Source organism: Palaemon carinicauda, chromosome 17, assembly GCF_036898095.1.
Source record: "Palaemon carinicauda isolate YSFRI2023 chromosome 17, ASM3689809v2, whole genome shotgun sequence".
In the NCBI taxonomy this organism is placed as follows: domain Eukaryota; kingdom Metazoa; phylum Arthropoda; class Malacostraca; order Decapoda; family Palaemonidae; genus Palaemon; species Palaemon carinicauda.
The window spans coordinates 63619129-63634128 of record NC_090741.1 but is presented as its reverse complement, the minus strand read 5'-3'; the positions used below and the strand labels follow the sequence as shown (position 1 = coordinate 63634128).

Below are 15000 nucleotides of genomic sequence, written 5' to 3'. Positions count from 1 at the left end.
TTCAGTGCTTATCAAGAATCTATAAGAGACCTCGTGGCTATTGGTTAAGCCGTTTCAGTGCTTATCAAGAATCTATAAGGGACCTCGTGGTTATTGGTTAAGCCGTTTCACTGCTTACCAAGAATTTATAAAGGACCTCGTGGTTATTGGTTAAGCCGTTTCAATGCTTATCAAGAATCTATAAGAGACCTCGTGGCTATTGGTTAAGCCGTTTCAGTGCTTATCAAGAATCTATAAGGGACCTCGTGGTTATTGGTTAAGCCGTTTCACTGCTTACCAAGAATTTATAAAGGACCTCGTGGTTATTGGTTAAGCCGTTTCAATGCTTATCAAGAATCTATAAGAGACCTCGTGGCTATTGGTTAAGCCGTTTCAGTGCTTATCAAGAATCTATAAGGGACCTCGTGGTTATTGGTTAAGCCGTTTCACTGCTTACCAAGAATTTATAAAGGACCTCGTGGTTATTGGTTAAGCCGTTTCAATGCTTATCAAGAATCTATATGAGACCTCGTGGTTATTGGTTAAGCCATTTCACTGCTTATCAAGAATCTATAAGAGAGACCTCATAGTTATTGGTTAAGCCGTTTCACTGCTTATCAAGAATCTATAAGGGACCTTGTAGTTATTGTTTAAGCCGTTTCAATGCTTATCAAGAATCTATAAGAGACCACATGGTTATTGGTTAAGCCATTACACTGCTTATCAAGAATCTATAAGGGACCTCGTGGTTATTGTTTAAGCCATTTCAATGCTTATCAAGAATCTATAAGGGACCTCGTGGTTATTGTTTAAGCCGTTTCAGTGCTTATCAAGAATCTATTAGGGACCACATGGTTATTGGTTAAACTGTTTCACTGCATAGCAAGAATGTATAAGAGACCTCGTGGTTATTGGTTAAGCCGTTTCACTGCTTAGCACGAATGTATAAGGGACCTCGTAGTTATTGGTTAAACCGTTTTAATCCTTATCAAGAATCTATAAGAGACCTCATGGTTATTGGTTAAGCCGTTTCTCTGTTTAGCAAGAATCTTTAAGGGACCTCGTGGTTCTTGGTTAAGCCGTTTCACTGCTTAGCAAGAATCTATAAGAGACCTCGTGGTTATTGTTTAAGCCGTTTCAATGCTTATCACGAGTCTATAAGGGACCTCGTAGTAATTGTTTAAGCCATTTCACTGCTTATCAAGAATCTATTAGGGACCTCGTAGTTATTGTATAAGCCGTTTCAGTGCTTATCAAGAATCTATAAAGGACCTCGTGGTTATTGTTTAAGCCGTTTCAATGCTTATCAACAATCTATTAGGGACCTCATGGTTATTGGTTAAACCTTTTCACTGCTTATAGAGAATCTATAAAGGACCTTATAGTTATTGTTTAAGTCGTTTCAATGCTAATGAGGAATCTATAAGGGACCTCGTAGTTATTGTTCAAGCCGTTTCACTGCTTATCAAGAATCTATAAGAGACTTCATGGTTATTGGTTAAGCCGTTTCAGTGCTTATCAAGAATCTATAAAAGACCTTATAGTTATTGTTTAAGCTGTTTCAATGCTTATCAAGAATCTATAAGTGACCTCGTGGTTTTTGTTTAAGCCGTTTCATTGCTTATCAAGAATTTATAAAGGACCTCGTGGTTATTGTTTAAGCCATTTCAATCCTTATCAAGAATCTATTAGGGACCTCATGGTTATTGGTTAAACCGTTTCACTGCATAGCAAGAATGTATAACAGACCTCATGGTTATTGGTTAAGCCGTTTCACTGCTTAGCAAGAATGTATAAAAGACCTCATGGTTATTGGTTAAACCGTTTCTCTGTTTAGCAAGAATCTTTAAGGGACCTCGTGGTTCTAGGTTAAGCCTTTTCACTGCTTAGCAAGAATCTATAAAGGACCTCGTAGTTATTGTTTAAGTCGTTTCAATGCATATCAAGAAACTAATAGAGACCTCGTGGTTATTGTTTAAGCCATTTTACTGTTTATCAAGAATCTATAAGGGACCTCGTGGTTCTTGGTTAAGCCGTTTCACTGCTTAGCAAGAATCAATAAGGGACCTCGTAGTTATTGTTTAAGCCATTTCACTGCTTATCAAAAATCTACAAGGGACCTCGTAGTTATTGTTTAAGCCATTTCAATGCTTATCAAGAATCTATAAGAGACCTCGTGGTTATTGTTTAAGCCGTTTCAATGCTTATCAAGAATCTATAAGGGACGTCGTGGTTATTGTTTAAGCCGTTTCAATGCTTATCAAGAATTTATTAGGGATCTCATGGTTATTGGTTAAAACCTTTTCACTACATAGCAAGAATGTATAAGAGACTTCGTGGTTATTGGTGAAGCCGTGTCACTGCTTAGGAAGAATGTATAAAAGACCTCATGGTTATTGGTTAAACCGTTTCTCTGTTTAGCAAGAATTTTTAAGGGACCTCGTGGTTCTAGGTTAAGCCTTTTCACTGCTTAGCAAGAATCTATAAAGACCTTATAGTTATTGTTTAAGTCGTTTCAATTTATATCAAGAATCTAATAGAGACCTAGTGGTTATTTTTAAGCCATTTTACTGTTTATCAAGAATCTATAAGGGACCTCGTGGTTCTTGGTTAAGCCGTTTCACTGCTTAGCAAGAATCTATAAAGGACCTCGTGGTTATTGTTTAAGCCATTTCAATGCTTATCAAGAATCTATTAGGGACCTCATGGTTATTGGTTAAACCGTTTCACTGCATAGCAAGAATGTATAACAGACCTCATGGTTATTGGTTAAGCCGTTTCACTGCTTAGCAAGAATGTATAAAAGACCTCATGGTTATTGGTTAAACCGTTTCTCTGTTTAGCAAGAATTTTTAAGGGACCTCGTGGTTCTAGGTTAAGCCTTTTCACTGCTTAGCAAGAATCTATAAAGGATCTCGTAGTTATTGTTTAACTCGTTTCAATGCATATCAAGAATCTAATAGAGACCTCGTGGTTATTGTTTAAGCCATTTTACTGTTTATCAAGAATCTATAAGGGACCTCGTGGTTATTGTTTAAGCCATTTCACTGCTTATCAAGAATCTATAAGTGACCTCATAGTTATTGTTTAAGCCGTTTCAATGCTTATCAAGAATCTATAAGGGACCTTGTGGTTATTGTTTAAGCCGCTTCAGTGCTTATCAAGAATCTATAAGAGACCTCGTGGTTACTGTTTAAGCCATTTCAGTTCTTATCAAGAATCTATAAGGGACCTCGTAGTTATTGTTTAAGCCGTTTCAATGCTTATTAAGAATCTATAAGGGACCTTGTAGTTATTGTTTAAGCTTCTTCAATGCTTATCAAGAATCTATAAAGGACCTCTTAGTTATTTTTAAGCCGTTTCAATGCTTGTCAAGAATCTATAAGAGACCTCGTGGTTATTGCTCAAGCCGTTTCAGTGCTTATCAAGAATCTATAAGAGACCTCGTGGTTATTGGTTAAGCCGTTTCAATGCTTATCAAGAATCTATAAGGGACTCTGGTTTTTGGTTATGCCGTTTCACTGCTTATCAAGAATCTATAAGAGACCTCATGGTTATTGGTAAAGCCGTTTCTCTGTTTAGCAAGAATCTTTAAGGGACCTCGTGGTTCTTGGTTAAGCCGTTTCACTGCTTAGCAAGAATCTATAAGAGACCTCGTGGTTATTGTTTAAGCCGTTTCAATGCTTATCACGAGTCTATAAGAGACCTCGTAGTAATTGTTTAAGCCATTTCACTGCTTATCAAGAATCTATTAGGGACCTCGTAGTTATTGTATAAGCCGTTTCAGTGCTTATCAAGAATCTATAAAGGACCTCGTGGTTATTGTTTAAGCCGTTTCAATGCTTATCAACAATCTATTAGGGACCTCATGGTTATTGGTTAAACCTTTTCACTGCTTATAGAGAATCTATAAAGGACCTTATAGTTATTGTTTAAGTCGTTTCAATGCTAATGAGGAATCTATAAGGGACCTCGTAGTTATTGTTCAAGCCGTTTCACTGCTTATCAAGAATCTATAAGAGACTTCATGGTTATTGGTTAAGCCGTTTCAGTGCTTATCAAGAATCTATAAAAGACCTTATAGTTATTGTTTAAGCTGTTTCAATGCTTATCAAGAATCTATAAGTGACCTCGTGGTTTTTGTTTAAGCCGTTTCATTGCTTATCAAGAATTTATAAAGGACCTCGTGGTTATTGTTTAAGCCATTTCAATGCTTATCAAGAATCTATTAGGGACCTCATGGTTATTGGTTAAACCGTTTCACTGCATAGCAAGAATGTATAACAGACCTCATGGTTATTGGTTAAGCCGTTTCACTGCTTAGCAAGAATGTATAAGACCTCATGGTTATTGGTTAAACCGTTTCTCTGTTTAGCAAGAATCTTTAAGGGACCTCGTGGTTCTAGGTTAAGCCTTTTCACTGCTTAGCAAGAATCTATAAAGGACCTCGTAGTTATTGTTTAAGTCGTTTCAATGCATATCAAGAAACTAATAGAGACCTCGTGGTTATTGGTTTAAGCCGTTTCACTGTTTATCAAGAATGTATAAGACCTCATGGTTATTGGTTAAACCGTTTCTCTGTTTAGCAAGAATCTTTAAGGGACCTCGTGGTTATTGTTAAGCCATTTCACTGCTTAGCAAGAATCTACAAGGGACCTCGTAGTTATTGTTTAAGCCGTTTCAATGCTTATCAAGAATCTATAAGAGACCTTGTGGTTATTGTTTAAGCCGTTTCAATGTTTATCAAGAATCTATAAGGGACCTCGTGGTTATTGTTTAAGCCGTTTCAATGCTTATCAAGAATCTATTAGGGACCTCATGGTTATTGTTAAAACCTTTTCACTGCATTAGCAAGAATGTATAAGAGACCTTCGTGGTTATTGGTAAAGCCGTTCACTGCTTAGGAAGAATGTATAAAGACCTCATGGTTATTGGTTAAACCGTTTCTCTGTTTAGCAAGAATTTTTAAGGGACCTCGTGGTTCTAGGTTAAGCCTTTTCACTGCTTAGCAAGAATCTATAAAGGGACCTTATAGTTATTGTTTAAGTCGTTTCAATTTATATCAAGAATCTAATAGAGACCTAGTGGTTATTTTTAAGCCATTTTACTGCTTATCAAGAATCTATAAGGGACCTCGTGGTTATTGTTTAAGCCGTTTCAATGCTTATCAAGAATCTATAAAGGACCTCGTGGTTATTGTTTAAGCCATTTCAATGCTTATCAAGAATCTATTAGGGACCTCATGGTTATTGGTTAAACCGTTTCACTGCATAGCAAGAATGTATAACAGACTTCATGGTTATTGGTTAAGCCGTTTCACTGCTTAGCAAGAATGTATAAAAGACCTCATGGTTATTGGTTAAACCGTTTTCTGTTTAGCAAGAATTTTAAGGGACCTCGTGGTTCTAGGTTAAGCCTTTTCACTGCTTAGCAAGAATCTATAAAGGACCTCGTAGTTATTGTTTAACTCGTTTCAATGCATATCAAGAATCTAATAGAGACCTAGTGGTTATTGTTTAAGCCTTTTTCTGTTTATCAAGAATCTATAAGGACCTCGTGGTTATTGTTTAAGCCATTTCATGCTTATCAAGAATCTATAAGGGACCTCATGGTTATTGTTTAAGCCGTTTCAATGCTTATCAAGAATCTATAAGGGACCTGTGGTTATTGTTTAAGCCGTTTCAGTGCTTATCAAGAATCTATAAGAGACCTCGTGGTTATTGTTTAAGCCATTTCAGTTCTTATCAAGAATCTATAAGGGACCTCGTAGTTATTGTTTAAGCCGTTTCAATGCTTATTAAGAATCTATAAGGACCTTGTAGTTATTGTTTAACTTCTTCAATGCTTATCAAGAATCTATAAAGGACCTCTTAGTTATTGTTTAAGCCGTTTCAATGCTTATCAAGAATCTATAAGAGACCTCGTGGTTATTGTTTAAGCCGTTTCACTGCTTATCAAGAATCTATAAGAGACCTCGTGGTTATTGGTTAAGCCGTTTCAATGCTTATCAAGAATCTATAAGGGACCTCTGGTTATTGTTAGCCGTTTCAGTGCTTATTAAGAATCTATAAGAGACCTTGTGGTTATTGTTTAAGCCGTTTCAGTGCTTATCAAGAATCTATAAAGAGACCTCGTGGTTATTGTTTAAGCCGTTTCAGCTTATCAAGAATCTATAAGAGACCTCGTGGTTATTGTTTAAGCCGTTTCATGCTTATTAAGAATCTATAAGGGACCTTCGTAGTTATTGGTTAAGCCGTTTCACTGCTTATCAAGAATCTATAAAGAGACCTCTTGGTTATTTTAAGCTGTTTCAATGCTTAGCCAAGAATCTATAAGGACCTCGTGGTTATTGGTTAAGCCGTTTCAGTGCTTAGCAAGAATCTATAAGGGACCTCTGGTTATTGGTTAAGCCGTCACTGCTTAGCAAGAACTGTATAAGAGACCTCGTGGTTATTGGTTAAGCCGTTTCGCTGCTTAGCAAGAATCTATAAAGGACTTGGGGTTATTGGTTAAGCCGTTTTCACTGCTTAGCAAGAATGTATAAGAGACCTCATGGTTATTGGTTAAGCCGTTTCACTGCTTAGCAAGAATGTATAAGAAACCTCGTTATTGGTTAAGCCGTTTCACTGCTTAGCTAAGTATGTATAAGAGACCTGTGGTTATTGGTTAAGCTGTTTCACTCTTAGCAAGAATGTATAAGAGATCTCATGGTTATTGGTTAAGCTGTTTCACTGCTTAGCAAGAATGTATAAGACACCTCATGTTTATTGGTTAAGCCATGTCACTGCTTAGCAAAAATCTGTAAAGGACCTCGTGGTTATTGGTTAAGCCGTTTCACTGCTTAGCAAGAATGTATAAGAGACCTCATGGTTATTGGTTAAGCCGTTTCACTGCTTAGCAAGAATGTAAGAGACCTCATGGTTATTGGTTAAGCCGTTTCACTGCTTAGCAAGAATGAGACACCTCATGGTTATTGGTTAAGCCGTTTCACTGCTTAGCAAGAATGTAAGGACCTCGTGGTTATTGGTTAGCCGTTTCACTACTTAGCAAGAATGTATAAGAGACCTCATGGTTATTGGTTAAGCCGTTTCACTGCTTAGCAAGATTCTGTAAAGAGACCTCATGGTTATTGGTTAGCCGTTTCACTGCTTAGGATGTATACCTCATGGTTATTGGTTAAGCCGTTTCACTGCTTAGCAAGAATGTATAAGAGACCTCATTGTTATTGGTTAAGCCGTTTCACTGCTTAGCAAGAATGTATAAGAGACCTCATGGTTAATGGTTTAGCCGTTTCACTGCTTAGCAAGAATGTATAAGGGACCTCATGGTTATTGGTTAAGCCGTTTCACTGTTTGCAAGAATCTATAAGGGACCTCGTGGTTATTGGTTAAGCCTCATGCCTCACAATCTAAAGAACTGAGGATTTTTTTCTGACGCGATGACTTTGTCAGCATACTACTGTACCTTGTTGACATAGCACTGAATTATCTATATGATAGTCAGTCAATTGTTGGGAATTTCACCCGAAAATATTAATTGTGAAATGAATAGTTCCCAGTTCTATTTTTAGCGCCCCCTTTCTTTGAGGTGAAAAGATATGAATGTAGAATTTACAGTTGGGCACCGGAATTCGTGGTACACTTCCCTCTGAAGAAAAGCACACATCCACACCCTTACTGCACGGCAAGTTCATGTGTTTAGCCCTGCCCACCACCTCTGCCATCTCTTCCTATACTACCTGTCTGGTTACTAGCTGCAAAGTAATGGTGTGACAGGTGCACTTTTTCGGAGCAAAGTGAGCCAGGGACTCCTTGTCCAGACAGTACATTAGAGAAATATATCTACTTATCCATGATATCATACCGATCTGAAATGATCTACAAACTTACATGAAATAGTCTTTCGAAGCTGCAAGGTGGCATGCTGTATCTGCATTTGATGTGCAATCTGAAATTGGATAAAAGAAGAAAAGGCTATAAATGGTTATAAACTTACTGCCATTTTTAATGTGTTACTCTCCTGTCCAGTTGAATCTGGTTCTAATTCTGTAGACATTTTTAATCCCCTCTTTAATTAAACTTTTATCAATTACTCATGTTTACTTTCATTTTTCATTTTTCATGAGCATTATTTTTTTTTGACATTACCAGAAAAATGACAAAAAATCTACTTATGTGAAACTACTGTAGGTCATTTCCTTATGTCTTATAGAATGTCACACAAACAAGGATATTCATTCAGGCATAACTTATATTTTGGAAGGTGACAACAGCATATGAGCCTGCGTGGTTAACAGTTCTTTAATTAAGCCTGCGTGGTTAACAGTTCTTTATTTAAATTCAGTATTTTTGAAATTGGGGATGCTTCAAACATTAAGGCTCGCTTCATACGAGCAGATTTTTTCCGTACGGAAATATATCCGCTCGTTAGGAGCCATGTCTTCACACGAGAGGATTTTCCCCGAGCGGCCTCGTAGTTTCTATGAGCCGCTACACTGGAACTGTGTGGGTTAGCAGTGCTTGCGGCTAGTAACTCAATTCCGAGCGTGTATCTTGTGAAGGGCCTCATTGATTTCTAATTCGAGCGGCATCAATGCATTCGTGTCTGGTTGCGTACAGTAATTTCTTATAAATCCTTAAAGTATGTCTTCGTCTAGTACCAGGTGGCTAACATTTTAAAGAATCCATTTCATTTGGCTTTATCATTATTACAAGTGTAACACTAATATAAATTAACAATAGTAAAATTGTCATGAAGAAATTATAACGGAACTACATATAGAACAAAATACCTACTTATAAACCAGCAACAGTGAACAACTATAAATAGCACTTACTGACTGTGCCTGTTGTAGTACTCAAGTACTCTGCACAATGGTACTTACTGATTGGGTGTGCTGCATTACTAAAGTACTAAATGTGGGCAATCAGTCAACACAGCTAGAACTTACTGACAAAGCACTTTAATGATAATGCTCAAGCGTTCTACACTGTCTGCCAATCCAAATGACTGGCACTTATGGAGTGAATGTACTATAATGCTAAAACACTTTACTGGCACTTACTGTAAGGGTATATTGCAAATTAGATTATTTTACACTGCCAGTCATTTATCTTAGCACTTATGTCCTAACTACATCAAAACATCGTAGCGCTTCAGGCAATTAGTTAATCACTTACTTCCTGTTTCCCAGAGGGTTGGTTTGGTGGAGTTCAAACTGGTGTTCAGGCTGGCTACGAGATAGTACAGTGACCAAGCCATCATCATGTTGTAATAGATTGCAACGGCAAAGATGATCAGGATCATTCCATAGCCAATACCTGTAATGATTTTCAGCTATTATTCAGTTGTCTCTGGAAAAAAATCAGGGTCAGATAGACCATCTTATTTGATGTTTAAGGGCTGCCAGGGGAAGATGTATATCAGAGAGCATATGCTAATCAGACAAAAAGGCCAGTAATGCTCAACGGAGTCATATAAGTTGTAGTAATAATAGTATGTTGCAGAGCAGAATGGACAGGGTTAGAAATTGATATATTAGGGGTACGGTAAAGGTTACTGAAGCATCTAAGAAAGTGCAGGAGGTAAGGTTAAGATGGTGTGGCCTCTTGAGTAACATAAGGCAAAACAAATAATGAACGTGGAGACGGAACAAGAAGGAGAGTCAGACCTAAGACCAAGTGGAAAGACTTCATTGGAGATGATATGAAGGAGAAAGGAGCATAGGAGGAAATGACAGGACAGAGGTAGATAGAAAAAGACTCATTAAAATGGCGACCCCAAATAGGTATAGAACTTGGAAGGAGAAATGCAAGATAATCATACATTAGTCCATGTTGTTGTTTGTCATTTATTTTAATTATTTTTTATATCTAATAATATATAGAGTAAGATAATCATGCCAATCTTCACACCCAGAAAAATATATTACTGTTTTTAGTTAAGTTTTATATTTTTATGTTCAGTGTATTTTCTGTTACTAGATTTTATTGGTTAAATACTTAACATATTCATTAGTCATAATCAATCATAATCAATTAACATACTATCTATCATTTTTCTTTTTATTCATGTTTAACACATTCCCAGTGAAGAAGCATTTTGGCGATGGATTTGACTGACAAGCTTTCAAAGCTTAGATTATCCACATTTGAAGATCTAATTACACAGTACAGTGATGGGAGTATTACCGAGTAACAATGACTTTTATTTCTGCTATTTGATAGGTTTATGCACAGTACATCTTAAACTTTTATCGTCTTATATTCTCCCTGTATTTAGATTTTTGACACAAAGACTGATGTTGCATTTTATCAGCCTAAAAAGGCATTTAAATGCAAATAATTAATATCAAATAGCTCATCTATTTTAGGATAGAATGGAAACCGTTGCCCTGCAGATTGAGGCTGGGGCTACATTCAGTGAGTATGACAAACTCATTGACTTGGAAAATAAAGAAGGAAAAATAAAGTGCAAATTTAAGCCAAGGGCAAAGGGAAACTGGAGGTAGTAATTGTAGTCTTTGCAATCCCAGTTCATCGAATGTTTCATTCCATCTACTGAAAAGTTTGCGAATTAGTTCACAATCTAACCTATCATGTACCACTTGTGTGTCACACGATTGTACATAGTAATGACATTTTTCTTTTTTGTATATATTATCGTTTGCATCTTCGGTCTCCCCTCGCACTGACAGCAACTTGCATCAACCTGTCTGCCTATTTCTCATTGTTAACTGTTAACAGAACCATTTGCTGGTTGGACAAGAAATAGCATGTTGTATTTTGTGACCTTCTTGCCGGGACCTAGTGTGTATATATACTCGATGTGTCTATAATAAAGTACTCAGTTGCTTTCATCTCACCTTTGTCACAACCTACTTTTGGCCTGTCACAATTATAATGGAGCCTTATGGCTTCGGTGTGGCCCTTCAAACTGGCCCCATGAGGGCCATGAGGATATGTTTTAGCAAACATTTTGCCCACTGCATGAGATTTTTCTCTTCCAGCATCTGTCATCATGATCCTAACATCCCTTCATTCATTCATTTAGAGTCAAGTCTACTGCAACCTTTGTTGCTAAACCATATCTTTCTTCCAGCTTTCCCCTCCTGATTCAGGTTCAGGGTTAAGGTTATATTTTTGCAGAAGCAACCCCCCGAGTTCTTGGCTTCTTCTAGTCCTTTGCCAGATAAGAGAATATAAGTGTGAGTTCCCTTGGCCTTTCTAGAGTGTTATTGGTTCCTTTGACTGACCAGACAGTACTATATCGGATCCTTCTCTGGTTATGGTTCATTTTTCCTTTGCTACACATACACCGAATAGTCTGGCCTATTCTTTGCATATTCTCCTCTGTCTTCACACATCTGACAACACTAAGATTACCAAACAATTCTTCGCTCAAGGGGTTAACTACTGCAATGTAATTGTTCAGTGGCTACTCTCCTCTTGGTAAGGGTGGAAGGGAATATTTAGCCATGGTAAGCAGTTTTTCTAGGAGAAGGACACTCCAAAATCAAACCATCGTTCTCTAGTCTTGGGTAGTGCCGTAGCCTCTGTACCATGGCCTTCCACAATCTTGAGGTAGAGTTCTCATGCTTGAGGGTACACTCAGGCACACTATTGTACCAACCGTGTGTCACACGATCGTACATAAATTATTTTGTACATATATTATGCTTGTATCTGCGCTCTTTCCTTGCACTAAAAAGAACCAGAATAAACATGTCTGGGTTTTTCCTCTGTAACATTGTCTGTCTCTCGAACATGAAATTTCCTGGTGCCTTGAGGTTTTGTATATAAAGGAGAGTGTTCTTTAATAAAGTGACTCAGTTGATTGCTTCCTGCCTTTGAGTCACAACCTTCTCTCGGCCCGTCACATTGGTGACCCCGGAAGTCGACTCGCTCCCACCGCTTTCCACCCCCACCCCCCTCGCCCCTCCATCGTTGGTACCATGGCGGACTCTACGGAAGTTGGCGCTGCGGCTGCCCCATTGAAACTTTCATTGTTTGCCAGCGAAGAGGCGTTGGCTTGGTTTCAGCGCGCAGAAGTCCAGTTTTGCATCAAGGGCGTGACTCGCTCAACCACCAAAGCAGATTATGTTCTCGCGGCGATACCCGAGGACACCTTCCCAGAAATATCCGACTGGCTTTGTGAACAAGGAGACACCCCAATAGCGTATGACGCCCTCAAAACATACCTTCTGTAAGCAGTACTCGCTGTCGCCAGCCGCTCGTATAACAAAGGTTTTTCAGCTCTCGCAACAACCGTTGGGAGACAAAAGGGCTTCGCTTGCCCTCAGGGAAATGACCAGTATCGCTCGCCTTCAACCTGCCGCAGACGGCTCTGCTCGTGAGGTGAACCTACTTCGTGCCCTTTGGATACGCCATTTACCCAGACTTATACGCGCGGCCATACCCGATGTCGATAGTTTACCCATAAAGGACTTGATGACCAAAGCCGACGCCCTTATGGACAGCCACTTCAAGAGCTCCATCAACGCCTCCACCCCTGACGAAGAGGATGCCTATTCAACGTCAACCGAAGCTGACATGAATGCCGTAGGACATAGCTGACATGAATGCTGTAGGACATGCACGCCTACCCCGTGACGTGCCGAAGCAGCGACAAAGCCGCCCACCACCCACCAATCGCTCGCGCCCCAACAAACGACTTCTACAGCCACTTACTACCTCCCATCCGCCGCAGTTTTGCTACTACCACTTCAGATTCGGGGCAAACGCGAAGAAATGTGCCGAGGATTGTCAGTGGCCAAAAAACGTGTAAGTAGGCCATTGCTCGTGGCGGTGGCCTCCCGTGTTTTCTAATCTTTTCTTTTTACATGATGCAGGAACGGGCGTGCGATTTTTGGAAGACACGGGTGCTTGTCGTTCTCTTTTGCCAAGGAAACTCTTCAAGACACGACGTAGTCTGTCTACATCTGCTGACGTCCGCTTGGTAGCTGCCAACGGATCTGCGATACCCACCTACGGTTACGAGAACCTCATATTATCGTTCGGAAACGGTAAATTCAATTGGAAGTTTCTCGTTGCTGACGTCACATCGCCAATCCTCGGTGCGGATTTCCTCTCTTATTTCCACCTTCTGGTCGATGTCGCCCACCGACAATTGGTCATCGCAGACTCGTACTTGTCGACACCTCTTCAACCCGCCCCCTCTAACCTCGCTCTCCACATCATCACACCCACGGATGCCTACGCCCACCTTCTCACGTCGTACCCAGAAGTTTTCCGTCCAGAAATTCGCCAAACGCCCACGGTTCCTGCCAAGCACGGTATTTATCACCATATCAAGACGACGGGATCCCCAGTCTTCACAAAATTCAGACGTCTGGCACCGGAACGATTGGCAGCCGCCAAACAGACGTTTGCTGAAATGGAGGAAATGGGCCTTTGCCAAAAGGCCTCCAGCCCATGGTCGTCACCCTTACACATCGTTCTGAAGAAAGACGGCTCCTTCCGTCCGTGCGGGGAGTACAGGCGCCTGAACATGCAAACAGAACTGGATCACTACCCCCTCCCAAACATTGCCAACGTGACCTCCTACCTGCACAAAGCGAAGGTTTTCTCTACGCTCGACCTCCTGAAGGGGTATTATCAGGTGCCTATGAACCCAGAAGACATCCCCAAGACCGCCATCACCACTCCGTTTGGTACATACACCTTCAATTACTCCTGTTTTGGCCTTGGTAATGCTGGGGCCACATTTTAACGTCTCATGGATGGCATCTTAGGGGACCTCCCTTTCTGTGTATATTATGTGGACGACATACTTGTGTTCTCCTCCTCAAAAGAGGAACACCTCCGTCACCTGCGCATCGTGCTCGACCGCCTGCAACAAAACGGCCTTGTAGTCCGGTACGACAAGTGTACCTTTGGAGCCAACGAAGTGTCGTTCTTAGGGCACCGCATCACTCCTGAAGGAGTCCATCCCCTCCCTGAGAAGGTAGCAGCCGTTCAGAACTTCCCCGCGCCCTCGACCGTCAAAGCTCTGCAAGAATTCTTGGGCATGATCAACTATTATCACCGTTTTCTGCCAGCCATTGCCGCCACTCTTGCTCCCCTCTACGCCTCCCTCAAGGGCAAGCCAAAGGACCTGAAGTGGGGTCCCCTTCAAGAAGCAGCCTTCTGCAATGCAAAGAAGGCCCTATCAACTGTTGCGGCTCTCACTTTTCCTATCCCACATGCCCCTCTCCTTCTCGCCACCGATGCCAGCGACGTCGCTATTGGTGCAGTACTCGAGCAGGTGGTCAACGGCTCGCCCCGCCCATTGGCCTGTTTCAGCAGAAAACTGTCCAAGGCAGAATCGGGTTATTCTACCTTCGATCGAGAATTGCTGGCGGTGCACTTGGCTGTCCGTCACTTTCGCCATTTCTTAGAAAGTACGCCCTTCGTCATTCGCACAGACCACATGCCTCTGGTGCACGCCTTTACTCGACAGTCTGATGCCTGGTCCGCCCGGCAACGCCGACATCTCTCCACCGTGGCTGAATACAATTGCACCCTTCAATACGTCCCTGGGAAAATGAATCCCGTTGCTGATGCCCTGTCAAGAAACACGTTGGCTGCCGTTCAACTGGGATTGGATTACAACGCCCTGGCTGAAGCCCAACGACAGGATCCAGAGTATCAAGCATGTAGGACATCCTGCACGTTCCTCCGTTGGGAAGACTTCCCCCTCGAAGACTCCAACACCACCCTCCTCTGTGACGTCAGTACTGGCGGACCGCGACCTTGGATTCCTGCTCCCATGCGCTGACAGGTGTTTGATTTCATTCATGGCCTTTCACATCCCTCGTGCCGTTCTACTGCACAGCTGCTGAAGGCAAATTTCATTTGGCACGGCATTTCTAAGGATGCTAAGGATTGGGTCCGCGCCTGTACTTCTTGCCAAACTTCCAAAGTACATCGACACACGGATTCAGGAGTGGGCACCTATCCTCAACCTCAGCGTCGTTTCGCACACATTCACGTCGACGTTGTAGGCCCCCTACCCACATCA

General features: G+C 40.8%; 1 protein-coding gene across 1 annotated transcript in view; it reads right to left on the bottom strand.

Moving 5' to 3' along the window:
• The window catches only part of LOC137656828 (sodium- and chloride-dependent glycine transporter 1-like), a 206079-nt gene that overhangs the window by 171082 nt on the left and 19997 nt on the right, over positions 1-15000 (bottom strand). Inside the window, exons 4-5 of the mRNA XM_068391147.1 lie at positions 9159-9299; positions 7869-7926 (exon numbers count right to left, since the gene is read on the bottom strand). Coding sequence (XP_068247248.1) covers positions 7869-7926; positions 9159-9299 — 199 coding nt within the window. The remainder of the gene's footprint in view (positions 1-7868; positions 7927-9158; positions 9300-15000) is intronic.